This window comes from Natrix helvetica, assembly GCF_964273705.1.
Source record: "Natrix helvetica genome assembly, chromosome: 1".
NCBI lineage: Eukaryota > Metazoa > Chordata > Lepidosauria > Squamata > Natricidae > Natrix > Natrix helvetica.
The window spans coordinates 161,954,812-161,972,123 of record NC_138548.1 but is presented as its reverse complement, the minus strand read 5'-3'; the positions used below and the strand labels follow the sequence as shown (position 1 = coordinate 161,972,123).

The window sequence follows — 17,312 nt, the reverse complement described above, 5'->3', positions numbered from 1 at the left end:
GGATCAGGCCCAGATAGGGATGCCATCTGTCGCCAAAAGTCCTTAGAGAAGCACTTTTCCAAGACTCAGCAGCAGCAGGCCCAAACCTCCCAGTCGGTGTCTCTAGTGGAGCCCTCCATGGGGGTTCAACCAGATCAGGGGCAACCCATTTCTGATAGTGATGAGGAAGGTCAGGAGTTCTCTCCCACTGCTTCCCTTGCCATGTCAGCTTCTCCAGCCACAAGATACCCCTAGGGAGGCATCCTTGACTCAGCCTTCTCAGTCTCCACATTCCTCTCTGGCCAGCGAGGATTCTGACTGGGAGGAAGAGGATATCCTACCTAGGCCGGAACCTGAGTTTTCAGGGGACAAAGGTTTTGCCTCCAAAAAGCCTGTCTTTTGGGGTTTATTTAAGCTTGCCAACTTCAAAACCATCTTGAATAAGGCAAAGGTCTCGACCCGCTTGGGGTCTACCCCTCCAGATCAGGCGACTAACGAACCAGATGACCTGTCTTGGGATCTCTTTGAGGAGCCTGTGTCGGCCCAAGAGATAGTGCCAGTCCCCAAAATTTTTCTGAATGTGGTGCAAAAGCAATGGGCGCAACCAGCCACCCTTGCTACTACCAGTGGTAATGATAAAAAGTTGTACATGGTAGATGCCAGTCTGGAAGACTTGCTTAAATTACCTCCCATTGATCCTCCTGTGGCAGCTCTTACCTCATCCTCTGTGCTACCCCTGATTTACTGGAGGGACTCAAGGCAGAGGACAATAAAACAGAGAACGCCTGCCTATCAGTCAGCTGCTTGGGCGATCAAAGCATCGGCCTCTGCGTCCTTCCTTTCTAGGGCCACCCTTCTCTGGTTCAGACAATTGCTCACCAAACTTCTGGCCGGAGATGCCAAATTAAGTCAGGATGTCAATAAAATCATGGCGGCTACTGTGTATACCGCCGACGCCACCCTGAGCTCAGCCAAGTTTGCTTCCAGGGCCTTGGCATCCGAGTCACTACCCGTCGCCTCTTATGGCTCAGGCACTGGAACGTCGATATGGGTTCCAAGTGGAAGCTAGTTTCTGCCCCCTTTAAAGGGGACAAGCTTTTTGGGGAGGTCCTGGACCAGGTCCTTGTGGAAAACAAGGACAAAAAGAAAGTAATGTTATCGGTCACTAAGAAGTCTGACCGGAAGAGCTCCAACTCCTATAGGAGGCAGCTCTTTTGGAACATGGAGCCCTCCACCAGCTCCGCTCCCTTCCATCGGTCATACTCACAGCAGGCTGACAGGTCCCAGGACCGTCAACCATTTCACGACAGAGGTTGCCAGCAGAATTTCTCCAGGCGTCCCTTCGAGGGGGGTCTGGTTCCCGACCTTTCAAAAGATATAAGTGACCACCACTGGATAGCTCCCATAGGAGGGCGTCTCCAATTGTTCCACACCCAATGGGAGCCCAATGGGAGCAGATCACGTTGGACCAATGGGTCCTACAGACAATCTGCTTGGGTGTGACCTTAGAGTTTCTCTCCCCTCCCTCCCCGACACTTCATCTGTTGTCCCACTCCCTCATGTCCCGTCAAAAGGGCTCTCATGGAACAGGAGATCTGTCATCTCAGGGACATCAGGGACATAGAACTGGTTCCACCAGGTCAGGAAGGAACAGGCTTTTACTCCATTCTGTTTCTGGTCCCCAAAAGCTCCGGGGGGTGGAGGGGAATCCTAGATCTAAAAAGATTAAACTATCACATAACTTACCGGAGATTCAAGATGCAGTCCATCCTGGGCTGCATCAGGCCAGGAGAGACCTTAACCTCCTTAGATCTCAAAGAGTCCTACCTCCACGTCCCCATTCGCAAAGCTCACCACAGATTCCTGAGATTCATTCATCTCGAGAGGTGGAGGAAGCGGCACTAGCCCACCTCCTCCTTGTATACGTCTTGCTATATGTATGTCTTGTCTAGATATATATTTTATATGTTTTACTGTACGCCGCCCCGAGTCCTTCGGGAGAGGGTGCGGCTAAGAAATAAATATTTATTATTATTATTATTATTTATGCCGGCCGCCACTACCAGTACCGGGCCTTGTCGTTCGGCCTGTCATCGGCCCCCAGGAAGTTTACAAAGATCATTGCAGCAGTGGCAGCCTTCCTCAGATCTTGTCCAGTGCGGCTCCATTGCTACCTAGATGACGTCCTCATCCAGTCGTCATCGCCACAGCAGGCGATTCAAGACCTGAGGTACACCATGAGGGTCCTCCAGGACCACGGCTTCTCCATAAATTTGGATAAAAGTTAACTTCAACCTACGACCAGGTTGCAGCACCTGGGCACCATCATCGACACTGTCACCTGCCAGGTCTTCCTGTCCCCGGAGCGGGTAGCGAGCCTTAAAGAAAGGGTCCTACAGGTGCAGCGATCCCCTCACGCCAAGGTTGTGCAATTGTCGCAACTCCTAGGGAAGATGATAACTTGCCTGTCCATCCTTCCGTGGGGAAGACTCCATTCTCGTCCCTTGCAGTGGCTCCTGCTGCCCCAACGAAAGCAGCTTGCCGAGGTTGGTGTTCGTCTCCCCAAAGGTACGTCAATCCCTCAAGTGGTGGCTGTCTCCAGCCCTGGCGAAAGGCACCCCATTCAGGGAGCCGGTCTGTCTCACCATCACGACAGATGCCAGCCTTTACAGCTGGGGAGCCCACCTCTGCAATGAAATCACGCAGGGCAGATGGTCTTCAGCCGAAGCCTCTCACAGCATCAATTGGCTGGAGCTGAGAGCAGTCAGGTTGGCCCTCAACCATTTCCGTCACAACCTTCAGGGACATCACGTGAGAGTGCTAACAGACAATGTAGCGACAAAGGCGCACATCAACTGCCAGGGGGTCACTCGCTCCAGATCCCTGATGACAGAAGCCGACACCCTGGGTCGGTGGGCGGAAAAACATCTCCAATCGATACAGGCGGAGCACATCTCCGGAGTAAGCAACATCCAGGTGGACTGGCTAAGCAGGGCCACAGTCGACCACTCAGAGTGGTGACTACATCCGCAACTATTCCACTGCCTGTCCTAGAGGTTTGGCTGTCCTCTGGTCGACCTGTTCGCCACCCCGGCCAACATGCACCTTCCCAGGTTCTTCATGAGGTTTCACGATCCGCAAGCCAAGGGAGTCAACGCCTTGCACTGCCCATGGCCGCGGGGACTGTTGTATGTGTTCCCGCCATTGCCTCTCCTTCCCAGAGTCATCCGGAAGATCCTGTTGGAGGAAGCAGAGGTCTTGCTTGTGGCACCGTTCTGGTCCAGGAGGACCTGGTTTGCCGATCTGGTGAGTCTCTCCGTCGACCCTCCTTGGCGGATCCCTCTGCACGAGGTCTCTCTCAGCCAGGGAGCCCTTCAACATCCAGAGCCCCAGTGGCTACAGCTGGCCGTCTGGCACTTGAGAGGGATCTCCTGAGCAGGGGTAGTCTCTCTACCAAGGTCATCCATACCATCCAGGCGGCCTTCCACAACCCTCATCTCCGACACCACCTGGAGGTCGTTCGAAGCCTGGGGCACTTCTCATGATATATCAGCGACTTCGGCCACGATTCCAATAATCTTGGACTTCTTGCAAGATGGACTTGACAAAGGCCTGGCGCCCAACACTCTACGACGTCACGTGGCCACAATTTCCATGATACTTGCTCCTGATGAACACTCCTCCCTTGGGCATCATCCTACTATCCGTAGCTTTCTGAGGGGCGCAACCAATCTGAGGCCCCCAGTGGTCCACAGATACCCCTCATGGGACCTCAACGTAGTCCTCTGTGCCTTGATCAGTCCACCGTTTAAACCGCTTCGGTCGGCCAGCCTTAAACATTTGACATTTAAGATCGCCTTTTTGATTGCCATCACTTCTGCGTGGCGTATCTCGGAGCTGGCAGCCCTATCGGTTCGGGAGGACTTGTGTTTGATACAACAGGACAGGGTGGTCTTCAGGCTGGACCCAACGTTCATCCCTAAGATCAACTCCTGGTTCCACTGGCTCAGGAGGTCATTCTCCCGGATTTTTGTCCGCATCCCAGGCACCCGAGGGAGAACATACTGTCACAACATGCCATGGTTGTGTGATTGCTATTTGTGGCTTCTCCCAAGCAGAGCCAATAAAGAAGTTGGTGGTAAAATTGCAAATCATGATCATGGGATGTCTCACTTAAGAACCACAGCTGATATGCTTGACAGTCAATGAACCAACATCATAAGTCTGGTATGCTTACATGATGTTTCACTTAAATCCACAGCGATGGAGTTGCCACTCTCATTTGTAGTGATTAAATGAGGACTACCTGAATTGATCTTTAATTGGTGGCAGGTAATACTGAGGATTTTAATATATATTTTTCATCCCAGATTTCTGGCCAGAGGAACATTTTGTAGGTGTGAAAATTTCTGAAGAAATTACTTGTGACACATTCTAGGGCTTAATAATAAAAAATAACAATAAGGAATATGCTTTTTTGTCAGCCCTTTTGTCAGCTGTGAACAACACACTGTATTTTGGCAACTTCAACAGTGTCAAGTTATGCAGCTGACATTCTGAAGAGAAGGCAGAAAGTTGGCTACCTTCCTCCTCTTCAGTAAATTAGTAGAGAAAGGGGGCATTTGGGTCCAGCTAAGACAATAGAGAAGATACATGCTGTTAGGTTGAGACAGAATGACACAGAAGGCTGGCCTTGCAGAGGAAGACACAGATCAGGATGTTGACCCCAGGGAAAAGTCCCAAAAGTCCCAAAGAGGGTCAAGAATTTACCAGGGACATGGTGGCTGGCAGACAATGTGGAGACTACTGGACAATGCAGATGGGGCAGCAAATGTTTCAGGAAAAAGACACTGCTTGCAAGGTAGAAAGTTCCCAAGGAGGAACAATGTGCTGCTTTTGAGATGGAAGTAAAACTGTAAAAAGGCACATAGAGCAGAGATGATGATCCAGTAGACTAGGGGTGTCAAACTCTCGTCGTCGTCATGGCATCATCATGTGACTTTTCCCCTCTTCACTAAATCAGGTGTGGGCATGGCCAGTGCGTGACACATCTGCGACTTTGACAGCCCTGCAGTAGAGGATTATTTCATCACAAATTCCACTTGGGTCTAACTAACGGAAGCACAAATCTCTTGAATACTAAGAATGGGAGAAGGTAGTGTCCTGTTTTGTGAGTTTTCAATAGATAAATGCAGGATATAAAATTCAACACCTGAGGTTTATTGACGGTGATATTTTTGCTGTAAGAAAATAGGAGACGTTTAAAAAAAATCTGTCCCAAGCTGGAATCCACAATAACTCTCTGAATCCTCAAGCCCCTGGGCCAGAAATGCCAGATTCAATAGTACTTAAATTGAATGGAAGAGAGGTTATCCTTACCAAGAACAGTTGCCATGATTATGAATGGCTAACTATTGATGATCAAGAGAGACATAGGGATGGATACTTCAGTGTACAAGGTGCTTCTGATGATGATCCACTGGTGGAAACCGACAATTTATGTGCGTGGGGTGGGTTAGAAAGTAGGAATGCTTCTAGTCTTCAAGATTAGAGGTTGGAAAGAACTACGGAAGTGTGTCTGCTGGGAATATGGCCAGATATCTCTACTGCTTGACCATGATTTGGTCCAGCATTCATGGAAAATGCTTCTTCTGGGGAGCAAAGGATTGAGATGTTGGTTGAGTCATAATTTGACCTACCACAGCCCTATGTGACCCACCTATGGAAAAAGAGGAAAACTGATGCAGGGTAGTTGATTCTGGAGAGAGTGAAAGCCCCAGTGTCGGGGTTCCAAGTAACATACCCATAGCAAACAAAACTCTGAGACAGGCAATTTCCTCAAAGAATATGTTTATTGGATATGTCATTTTGGCACAGGCTGGTGAAAACTGATTATTCCCACTGTTTTTACCTAATTAAAAGTAAAAGTTTGTCACTTACTCAAAGCAATCAGTCACATGGTCCAATCAGGATACTGTCCAGTTGCTAGGTGATTCCAGTCCCCGCCTTCCGAGCACCTGCAGGAATGTCTTTGGTTCCCAAGAGAAAGTATTTTGTTTTGACTGCAACACCCCAACTATCTCAATTTCTCCCTTCCCCATCCTTCTCTCCAGTGTGTCAGCAGTGAAGTCTCAAAATGGCCTCAATCAGGTCAGCTTCAGAGTTGACACCCAGAGTGCATATGTACGTGCGTGCATAACCCACAACTTCCCAAGAAGGAAAAGAGAAGACAACTCTGAAGGAGTGTTGTTGAAACTTCTCTGTCTTCTAGAACCAAATCCAGAGGCTGGGGCTGGCTAGAGGTGGTGGTGAGATGGTGTTGGATTTTCCCCTTTACCAGAGGGAGTCCCCTTGTGGAGTACTGTGAAGCCGTTACCATGGCAACTCCACTGTGCTGTACAGTAGAAGCCATTTTATGGCAGTACAGTAGAAGCCATTTTAAGGCACAATAGGCTATATCTTAACTTCCCAAGAAGGAAAAGAGAAGACAACTCTGAAGGAGAGTTGTTGAAACTTCTCTGTCTTCTAGAACCAAATCCAGAGGCTGGGGCTGGCTAGAGGTGGTGGTGAGATGGTGATGGAAACACAGGCCAAGTTATAGTGCAGAAATTGGTGGAAAGTGGGAAGAACCTGAGAGCCAAGGTGTATCGGTGTTGCTTTAGACTGCTGAGTCTGACTCATGACTGACCTGAGTGTGATATGGTTCAGCATTTTTTTTAAAATAAATTGCTCGTCAGACTTGCAGACAATTTAAAATGGGGTTAATTAATTAAGGTGAAATTCAAAGCAATTTTGGTAGGCTAAAAAGATAGAAACGAAATTCAATTGATAAAAAAGGCTGATTAATAATAGAGCAAAATATAAAGATTATAAATAGTAAGATCTCCTCTTAGGAAATAGCTAGCAAATGTATGGGAGATGCTAGCTTGGTTTATAGTAAAGGTGGAAAAGAAGTTGGAATGTGGTTCATTGCAAGCTGAATATGAGTCAGCAATGTGATACAGCTGCAAAAAGGCATTTGCCGTATTAGGCTGCATGAGTAGCTTCCAGTTCAGAAAATAATCATCGAGGGAAACAAAATACAATGCGAAAAAGGAAAAAGAAAGATGATAATCAGAAATGCAACTAAATCTTATGAGAAGAGACACTGGCACTGGGATGCTTAACTTGAGACGAGAAAAAGAAGGGGGATGTGATAACATTTTTTCAAGTACTTGAAGGGATGTCATGTAGAAAAAAGGGATTTAAAAAAAAAATCTTCTCCAAAAGCAGAACAAGCTGCAGGGAGGCAAATTCTGATTGAATGTTAGAACAAACTCTCTAGTGCTCCTGCTTTCATTAAATATGTTCATGTGGAACTTGGGCAATCACCTACCAAGAATTGCTTAATTCAGACTAAGTGATAACCCAGTGTTGCCCAGGTATTTATTTATAGGAGGGAAATGTCCAGACCAAACATAATTTCTAATGTTGGATTTTCCCCTTTACCAGAGGGAGTCCCCTTGTGGAGTACTGTGAGGCCGTTACCATGGCAACTCCACTGCACTGTACAGTAGACGCCATTTTATGGCAGTACAGTAGAAGCCATTTTAAGGCACAATAGGCTATATCTTAACAGAAAAACACACACACCGAGGGGTGTTAGGAGTTTCTTACCCCCATAGTATTTTTTTTCAGAGAGTAAGTCATCTGTGTACCAAGTTTGGTTGAAATTGCTCGAGGTGTTCCAGAGATTGGGATTGATATTGATTAGATTTGGCAGGCTACATGGCCTCTTCCTATTCATTCTAATTCCTTTCAAATTTCTCAGTGAGGAAAATGAATATGTTGCTTGTGACCTGACAGTTATGTTACCTGTCAGATATTTTTAAGTGCAGTTACCTCTAAGAAAAATTCATATGAAAACATGTTCAGCAGCTGTGGGCTGCTGAAGCAGTCAGTCAATTTAATTACAGGTTTCTTACACCTCCTATAATTTTGTTGCACATTTTGAACCCATGATTTTATGAGCCAGTTCTCTATGCCTTTTCAGGTACTCAGTCTTGTTGATGTGTCCATGTATTTTAAATGCATGCCACTTTAAGACTTGTGGACTTCCAATTCCCAGAATTCCTCAGCCAGTCTGGGAATTGGAAATCCACAAGTCTTAAAGTTGCCAAGTTTGGAGATCTCTGGTTTCTAGATTTATTCTCTCGGTGTCAGAAAAATTAAGTTGAAATCTAGAGCAACCTAAATATGTATAATGGATCTTGGATTATAGGATGAAGAGATTGGTGTTCTAATTTTCTTCTGTAATTTCTCTCTCTCCCGCTCTCTCTAGGCTCAATGCTGGATATAATAAAATATGTGGTGAGCAGAGGAGAGCACAAGAGTGGCGTGCTCGAGGAGTCAATAATAGCCACAATTCTGAAAGAAGTTTTGGAAGGCTTAGACTATCTACACAGAAATGGACAAATCCACAGGTACTAGCATGTTGCTTCATTCTGTGTGAGTTGAGAATGCAAAGCTTCACTATTAATTCTGTTAACTTGGGATGGCTATTTAAATGGATTAAATCAATAAATAAATTCAAGGCTAGAAGGCTAGGGTCTGATAAGCCCAAGGGCTCTGATCTAACCTTGATTGGGAAGGAACCAGGGGTGGGATTCAGCCGGCTTGGCCAGGTTCGGGCGAATCGGATATTAATTTTACATCTGGTTCGCTGAACTGGCAGTTGCAAGGACTGGTTGTCCCCGCCTACCCCAGCCATCCCAGGAGTCTCCATCACAATGGCCCATTCATCATGCCAGGTAAGTGCAGAGCCCACATGGAGCCTCTGGGAGGGCGAAAAACGGACTCCTACAAGTCTGGAAATGGGCTCATTTCCAGCTCCGGAGGGCCTCCGGAGCCTAGGGGAAGCCATTTTCGCCCTCCTGGAGGCTCAAACAAAGCCTCTGGAACCTGGGGAGGGTGAAAAATGCGCCAACCAGAAGTCCGAAAATAGGTCCGTTTCTAGCCTCCAGAGGGCCTCTGGGGCCCAGGGGAGGCTGTTTTCGCCCGGAGGCTTAAGAAAAGCCTCCAGAGCCCAAGAAAGCCCCCCCCCCCCCCCCGCATGGTGCCATGCCCACCATGGCTACGCCCACCCAGCAACCGGATAGAGAACCAGTTGCTAACATTTTTCAATCCCACCCCTGGAGGGAACTCATCCCGTAAATTCTTCTATAGTTATGCAATGCAACGTGGGGAGATATGAAATCCTAATCTTAAAATTACCACTTAGTTGATAATGCCTCCTCTGTTCACAAGATCATCCCACCCATGTTAGCAATTATTATTAGCCTGTCAAAGGGGAATGATCAAACCTTAATCTCTTTTTGATCTATTGTTTTGATGGGGAGATGGCAGAAAAATTGCTGCTTTCTCTTTGAAACTGCAAAGGGTGGAGGTTTCTTGTCTTGACAATTATTTTGGTTCCATTTCTTTCCCTCGCGCACAATAGCAAATGGGGATTGATTAATTGATTGATTGAAACAAAGCCAGCTGCAACCCTTGATTTGCTGGGTGAATATAATAGAGTAGTTTTCCATGAGATAAGGAAGCTAAGCAGCGTGGTCTGAAGCGCAGCAGAGATTTTTCCGGTTTGCATAAGAATGAAGCAATGAACTTTTTTGTAAGTTGGAAGAACATATTTCCCCCTCAATTTGCCATCATTAAAATGAAATTATCTGAGGAAGTTTTTAATTCTATTCTGTGGTATTGTTCCACAGCAAGCCTCCCCTCCCCCCTCCCCTTCCTCTCCTATTACATCTGAATTTAAATGCTTTTTTGTTTATTCCTTTTTCTAGAGATGTAAAAGCTGGTAACATTCTTCTGGGTGAGGATGGCTCTGTACAGATAGCAGGTAATCATCATTATTGTTAGATTTTAAAAATGCGTGATGGGAAATTTGAGATATTCCAAGAGATCTCATTAACGTTTTAAATGGTTAGAATGTATTAAGCTTAAGGGTGCTTGATAATCAGTTATAGGCTAACCATTCAGTTTTCCTGAGGAGATAGTTTTTTTTTTTTTTAATGGAGTGTATCAATCAGCTTTTCAAGAAAAAACACAGTTGTTCCTAATCTGTTGGCCTCCATAATTTTGAACTACAGCTCTTATTTTTCTCACCTGGCAAGTCAGAAACGTCTAGACAGCTAGTACGAAAATCAAAGTAGATTGGCAACTAGTAGTGTGAGCTGCCAAGACTTCAGTTGATATTTCACCTCCTGCCCCATATTTATTAGGGGAGCTTGAGCATGCTGTGTTGTATCGATGGAAACCCATAGTACTTCCCATTTGTGGGTGTGTTATTTGAATGTACAATATAATAGCAGAGTTGGAAGGGACCTTGGAGGTCTTCTAGTCCAACCCCCTGCCTAGGCAGGAAATCCTATACTGTTTCAGACAAACGGCTATCCAACATCTTCTTAAAGACTTCCAGTGTTGGGGCATTCACAACTTCTGGAGACAAGCTGTTCCACTGATTAATTGTTCTGTCAGGAAATTTCTCCTCAGTTTTAAGTTGCTTCTCTCCTTGATTAGTTTCCACCCATTGCTTCTTGTTCTACCCTCAGGTGCCTTGGAGAATAGTTTGACACCCTCTTCTTTGTGGCAACTCCTGAGATATTGGAACACTGCTACCATATCTCCCCTAGTCCTTCTTTTCATTAAACTAGACATACCCAGTTCCTGCAACCGTTCTTCATATGTTTTAGTCTCCAGTCCCCTAATCATCTTTGTTGCTCTTCTCTGCACTCTTTCTAGAGTCTCCACATCTTTTCTACATCGTGGGGACCAAAACTGAATGCAGCATTCCAAGTGTGGCCTTACCAAGGCATTATAAAGTGGTATTAACACTTCACGTGATCTTGATTCTATCCCTCTATTTATGCAGCTTAGAACTGTGTTGGCTTTTTTGGCAGCTGCTGCACACTGCTGGCTCATATTTAAATGGTTGTCCACTAGGACTCCAAGATCCCTTTCACAGCTACTACTGTTGAGCAAGGTACCACCTATACTGTACCTGTGCAATTCGTTTTTGTTGCCTAAATGTAGAACTTTACTCTTTTCACCATTGAATTTCATTTTATTAGATAGTGCCCAATCTTCAAGTTTGTCAAGATCCTTCTGTATCTTAAGCCTATCTTCTGGAGTGTTGGTTATTCTTGCCAGCTTGGTATCATTTGCAAATTTGACGAGTTCCCCATTTATTCCCTCATCCAAATCATTGATGAAGATGTTGAAGAGTATTGGGCCTAAAGCAAAGCCTTGGGGTACTCCACTGCATACTTCCCTCCATGAAGATGCAGTTCCATTGAGGACTATATGTTGAGTGCGGTTGGTCAGCCAGTTACGAATCCATCTGGTGGTGATGCTGTCCAACCCACATTCTTCTACTTTATCTAGTAGTAGGTTATGGTCTACCTTATCAAATGCTTGTTGCTGATTGCAGCCAGAAAATGATGAAATACTTTTAAGGTTGAAAATGCCATGTAAATGGAATAGGAATGGAATAGAATACTTTATTTGGCCAAATGTGATTAGAACAGACAAAGAAGTTGCCTCCGGTGCAGAAGCTCTCAGTATATATGCAAATAACGAGTAATAATAATCATAATAACAAGACCAATCAGAGTAGAAAAGATGAGAAGGATAATAGTAATATATAGCTATACTACATGGATAAATATACTTAGACATAAGATAGTGCTGCGGGAATTAGGCTTTCAGCAAAGTGATGGGGAAGAAAAAAACTCTGGTTGTTTTGACATGCAAAACGTAACATACTATGGGCTTAATGTCAGACAATAGGATTCCTGCTATTTCCGGTGCACCTCCCCACTTATGGTGCTGGAGCAGATTGGAAGTTGTATATGCTGTGCAGAAGAGGAGGAAGAATCTGTTTTGTCAGCAGCTTTGATTCTTCTGGCAGTGAGTCAGCATCGTGTGTAAATTCCCAACACGGCTTTGATGACATGAAAAATCTTCATAGGGAAAGCATTGTCAGTCAGGGGGGATAAAAATTGATACTTTTTTTAAAAAAATAAAAAAATGGATTAAAAAAAATTAAATTGGATTTTTAAATTTTAAATTGGATTTTTTTTATTTTTATCAAATTTATTTTAATAAAATGCTTTTGTAGTAAAATATATATATTTAAAAATACCATATTTTTTGGAGTATAAGACGCACCCTTTTCTCTCAAAAAAGAGGATGAAAATCTGGGTCCATCTTATACACTGAATACAGCATTTTTTGCCTCCCGCAACCATGCCTCCTTCACCAAAATGGCCGTGCATAGACTTTAGGAGGCTTTCAGAGTGCTCCTGGGTGCTGGGAGGGCAGAAACAGACCGTTTTTTGCTCAATTTTTCCCCTGCCCCCAGCCACCAGGAGCACTCTATAAGCCTTCTAAAGGGTATGCATGCCCTTTTTTTGACAAAAAATGGGCCTGTTTTTGCAAAAAATGGGCCGGTTTTTGCTCATTTTTGCATCCCCACTCCCCCAGGAGCACTCTACAAGCCCCCTAAAGGTTATTCATGCCCTTTTTTTGAAAAAAAAAAAAAACAGGCCCATTTTCGCGAAAAATGGGCCATTTTTGGGAGGTCTGCAGAGTGCAAAAAACATTTTTTTTTTGATTTGCCTCTTCAAAATCTTGGTGCGTCTTATACTCCGAAAAATGCCGTGGTTTTCTATTTAAGATACATAAATAATGTAGTTTATTAAGCATGAAATGGAGCTTAGTTATGTAGCCATGAGACTGTATATTCTGCAATATTTACAGTTTTGGTAAACTCATTCAATGAATCCAAGCTCTGCAAGCTAAATAGGAAACCTTCATTTTGTTTGCAAATAATAATATTGCAGATTCTAACTACCAGCAAGAATGAGTCCTTACATTTAAAGAGCACCTGTCATTTCAGATCCATCATGGCAGTGCCTGTTAGCGGGCATCCACTCACCTGCTATCTGCCACGTCTCTCACCTTGTATCACTGTCACATCACCAGCCATCCTGTCATAATGGGACTGTTGGTGAGTCAACAGCGGGTCAGAGGAAAAGCTGCTGTAGGACAGAGATGACAATTGCTTTTTCAAAATTATGATTTAAATCAAGTTGATTTAAATCAAGTCTTTTTACTAGTGATTTAAATCGTGATCTAAATTGACTTGATTTAAATCAAATCCACCCTGTTGGCAGTTCAACTTTTTCTCCTTTGATAAATTACTTGAAGAAGGGCTCTTCCGAATTAATTCAGTATGGCTGCTGATTTGCATTCTAGAATTCCATTTCTCCACTTATGGGTTGCAGGACAACAGATAAAGAATTGTGCCTTCTCCTCCTGGTTTCTGAGCAGGCTTACCTGTTTTGATATATGTCGCAACATGAGGTTCCAGAGCCTTGGATGGAATGGAACCCACTTGTACTTTTTGGCAGAGTAATCATGCACAAGAAAGAGTCATTAAGGCATCAGTTTGGAAACTGGGAGGCTGGGAGTTCTAGTCCCGCCTTAGGCACAAAGTTGGATCAGTTACTTGGCTCAGTCAATGAGTTATAGGAAGAAGAAGACAGTGACAAATCACGCCTGAAAATCTTGCTAAGAAAACTGCAGGGACTAGTCCAGGCTGTCTCCGGGAGTCAACACTGACCTGGAGGCATAAAAAAAATTCATATAAAAAGCACAAGAGCCTTACTACTTAATTAGATCTGACATTCAATCTGCAGAGGTAAATGCAACAGCAGAGAAGGGAGAATGGGTGAGAGCTGCAAATCACACAGCGCATCTATGCTGGGAGAGAGAAAAATAAAGCAGCTTAAAGCAATGGTACATGCTGCAGTCGGCAATGTTTTAAGGGAAGTTAATTTAAGGCCAGGAAATTCCATGAATGAAAATGACTGTCTTCGAAAACGAAACCCCAAATCTAAGCTTATGCAACATAAATTGCATAATATAATGCAATACAATACGATACAATGCAATATAATATATAATCTCCTGCTTACATTAAAATGTGTTTTTAAATTATACAGGATTTCTTTTTTAAAAATTAGTTTATAACATACAATATAAAAATACGAAAGAAAATGGTAGGAAAAGAGGGGAGGGAGAAGAGAGCAAAAAATGTAGCGACGGGGGGGGGGGGGGGAAGACGAGGCAATGGCTTCCAACTCCTTTTGGTGCAGGAAAATAAAATAATACTCCACTTTTTACCTTTACATGATAGTATAAACTAGCCATTTCTATAACAACAAACCTACCTAATTGGTAAAACCCAAAATCAAAGTTTCATTTTTTCTACCTCAAGCACAAAGTCCAGAAGTGGTTTCCAAAGTAGAACAATAGTAATTGTGTTTTTTCTTTAATCAAAGCAGTCAATTTAGCCATTTCTGCTAACTCGAACTTTTACAGCCATTCATCCATTGTGAGAAACAAAATATCCTTCCTTTTTTTTTTTTTTTAATAAAGCGATCCTGCAGTTGTCAGCATATACTGTATAACCATGATGGCAAACCTATGGCACGTGTGCCACAGGTGGCACATGGAGCCATATTTGCCAGCATGGCAACTCTCAGCCTTCAGCCAGCTGATTTTCGGCCTTCCGGAGGGTCGAGGGAGGCCATTTTCGCCCTCCGGAGGGCAAAAACTTTCCCTCGCATGGTGGGGGATGGTGGTGTTGCGTGCATGCGCGTGGGGGTCCCGCGTGCATGCGTGGGAGGGGTGTCGCATGCGCAGGTAGGTGGGCATGCGTGCACATGCACGGAATATCATGCACACACAAAATTTTGGTACATTTTTAGAAAAAGGTTAGCCATCACTGCTGTATAACTCTTTCCATTTAACCCAAAAGAAAAGTTTCTGGTTTTATTGTTATATTCACTTTGAGAATCTTCTGTATTATGCTGTGAATCCTACTCATTATACTGGGTTTCTTTTGACTGTTTCCAATGAAATATTTTTATTTTATTTTATAAAGCTCTATGGATTCTATAGATTAGAAATCAATTATTAAAAGTGAGAGGTCTGTTTATTTCAGCCAGTGAAGGCAATAGTTTAATTCATGGAGAGGATACCACACAAATTCATTGGAGTATTTTAAAGAGCCACAGTATCACAAAGTCTATGAAACCCTTTTTTCTTAGCAAAAAGAAAGTGCAGACTTGGCACCTTGGCAAAGAATTCAAATTTAAATAGTCTTCATTCTGTGGTTTGTTTAAATAATGCATTACATAGCCTAAGTTGCTTTGTAAAAGTGATAAAGTATTAAAGACTTTGGCAAGTTGCTGAGTTTTAATTCTGGAACAATAAAAATCAGTGTACCAGCATTGCAATTCCTGACTTGAAACCATCACAAAATTCTCCTGATACTAAGACACTAATTACAATCTTAATGACCTGAAGCTTGTAGTTCGGACTTGTGCCATCAGCTCAATGGCTGCCTAGTTCACCATAACGTTTTGTCACCATTCAGTTCAGGATTCTTTGTTAGACAAGCCACAATGGCCTGTTATGATTAAGAAATAATCATAAACCATAATGGGTAAACATTCACAATTTGTTAACGAAAACAGTACTGTGTTTCTTCAAAAATAAGACAAGGTCTTATTTTCTTTTGACCCCCGAAATAAGCGCTTGATCTTATTTTTGGGGAAGTGTTATTATTTTTGAGATGCAGGAGGCGGAGAGTGTGGTCACCTCATGGCTGCTGCTGTGTTGCAATATTTTTGGGGAAGGCTTATTTTCAGGAGAGGGCCTATTTTAGCGCATGCACCCAAAAGCCCGATTGGGCTTATTATCCAGGGAGGTCTTATTTTCAGGGAAACGGTACAAATCACATGACAGCTTAATATGTACCAAACCAAAGTTGTAGTTATTTCTCATATTTGTATGCTGCTATAATCAAGGAGTAATTCCTTTTTAATTTTTTTAAAGCTAAAATGGTATGTCAACCCCACCCCCCCTATTTCTATCATCTTATTTTCTCTCACAGAGTTGACTGACCTCAAATGCTTAATGGTATTTTTATTCATTCTCTTGGTTTGTACAGTAAATATTTCTGCTTCAACTATAATATGAATATGAGGGTTTTGTCTGCATTTCTGACATGTTGGGGGAAGCTTTTAATTAATCTTAACTTCCCATTTCATAGAAAACAGGAAACCATATTTTTAATAGTTCAGTCAACCGAGGCACTGAACCATAAAATTCATTTTAACATTTTGGCTTTTTGTGAAGTTGGTAACTACGGCAAGGTTCGGGTGAGGTAGAAATCTGGATAGTTTCCAAAAGGATGGCTTTATTTAATGTTGGGAGACATGCAGCCACATTCTTTGTGGAATCTGCAGGTTCAGCTAGCCTCATGACTCTTCGTAGAAGAATGGTTGTAGCAGTCATAGCTAGGGAAGCCTTTGTACAACTTTGTGGTGTGCACCTGTTGTGCGCTTTTTCTGGATCACGAGGCCCTTTGGGCAGTCAGCCATGCTCTGGCCATCTCATGGTTGGATTACTGCAATGCTTTTTATTTAGGGCTACCCTTGAAGAATATTTGGAAGCTACAACTATACTGAATGTAGGGGCACAGACAGTCCTGTAGACCCTTGAGTGGTACATATGATATCGCTGTTATGTGAGATAAGCTGGTAGCAAGTTTGCTTCTGGGTTCAATTCAAGGTGTTGGTCATTATCTTTGAAGCCCTTTGCAGCAGGGATCCCTGGGCCACAGTCCACTACTAGAACTTGAGCCCTTCAGCACTGGAAGAGTCAGGTGAGTGCCGGTGTGCACGCATCCCCACTTGGCCAAGCAGGGGGAAACGGGTGCACATGCTCCATTTGTGTGAGCAGCAGGCTTTCCCGCCTCTCGCATTGAGCCACATGTGCTTTCCAGCCTCTCGCATTCTTCCCCCCCCCCCCCCCGCCCCAAAGCCAGTCCACAAAGCTGGAAAAGTTGGGGAACTCTGCTATATGGCATGGGTCCAGGGTTTCTGAGGTGTTGTCTTTCCCCGATGGGACTAGCCCGCCCCTCTTGTTCCAGTGGAAGAGGCCTACTAAAAAGGCTTTTGGCTGGCAGAGTCCAGTCTGCTGTGACTCCCTTCTGGAATATTTTCCCACTGGAAATGAGCTCTGCCTCCACATTGCAGGCCTTCTGGAGGAGATTAAAAAAACTGGCTCTTCTAACTGGCCTATGCCCCCGACAGGGGAATGTTACATTGGGGGGAGAAGATGCCCATCTCCAGGTCATCCAGGTCATCCAGTCCCTCTGGGGAGAGGGGGCGGTCTATAAATTTAATAAAATTAAAATTAAAATCTTGGTTTTTAGC

The 17,312-nt window shown here is 44.0% G+C and overlaps 1 protein-coding gene across 2 annotated transcripts in view; it reads left to right on the top strand.

Annotated features, from left to right (window-relative positions):
* The window catches only part of STK39 (serine/threonine kinase 39), a 148,727-nt gene that overhangs the window by 58,953 nt on the left and 72,462 nt on the right, over positions 1-17,312 (top strand). For both annotated transcript variants that reach the window (XM_081935186.1, XM_081935187.1), the window contains exons 4-5: positions 8,300-8,441; positions 9,804-9,859. In XM_081935186.1, coding sequence (XP_081791312.1) covers positions 8,300-8,441; positions 9,804-9,859 — 198 coding nt within the window. The remainder of the gene's footprint in view (positions 1-8,299; positions 8,442-9,803; positions 9,860-17,312) is intronic.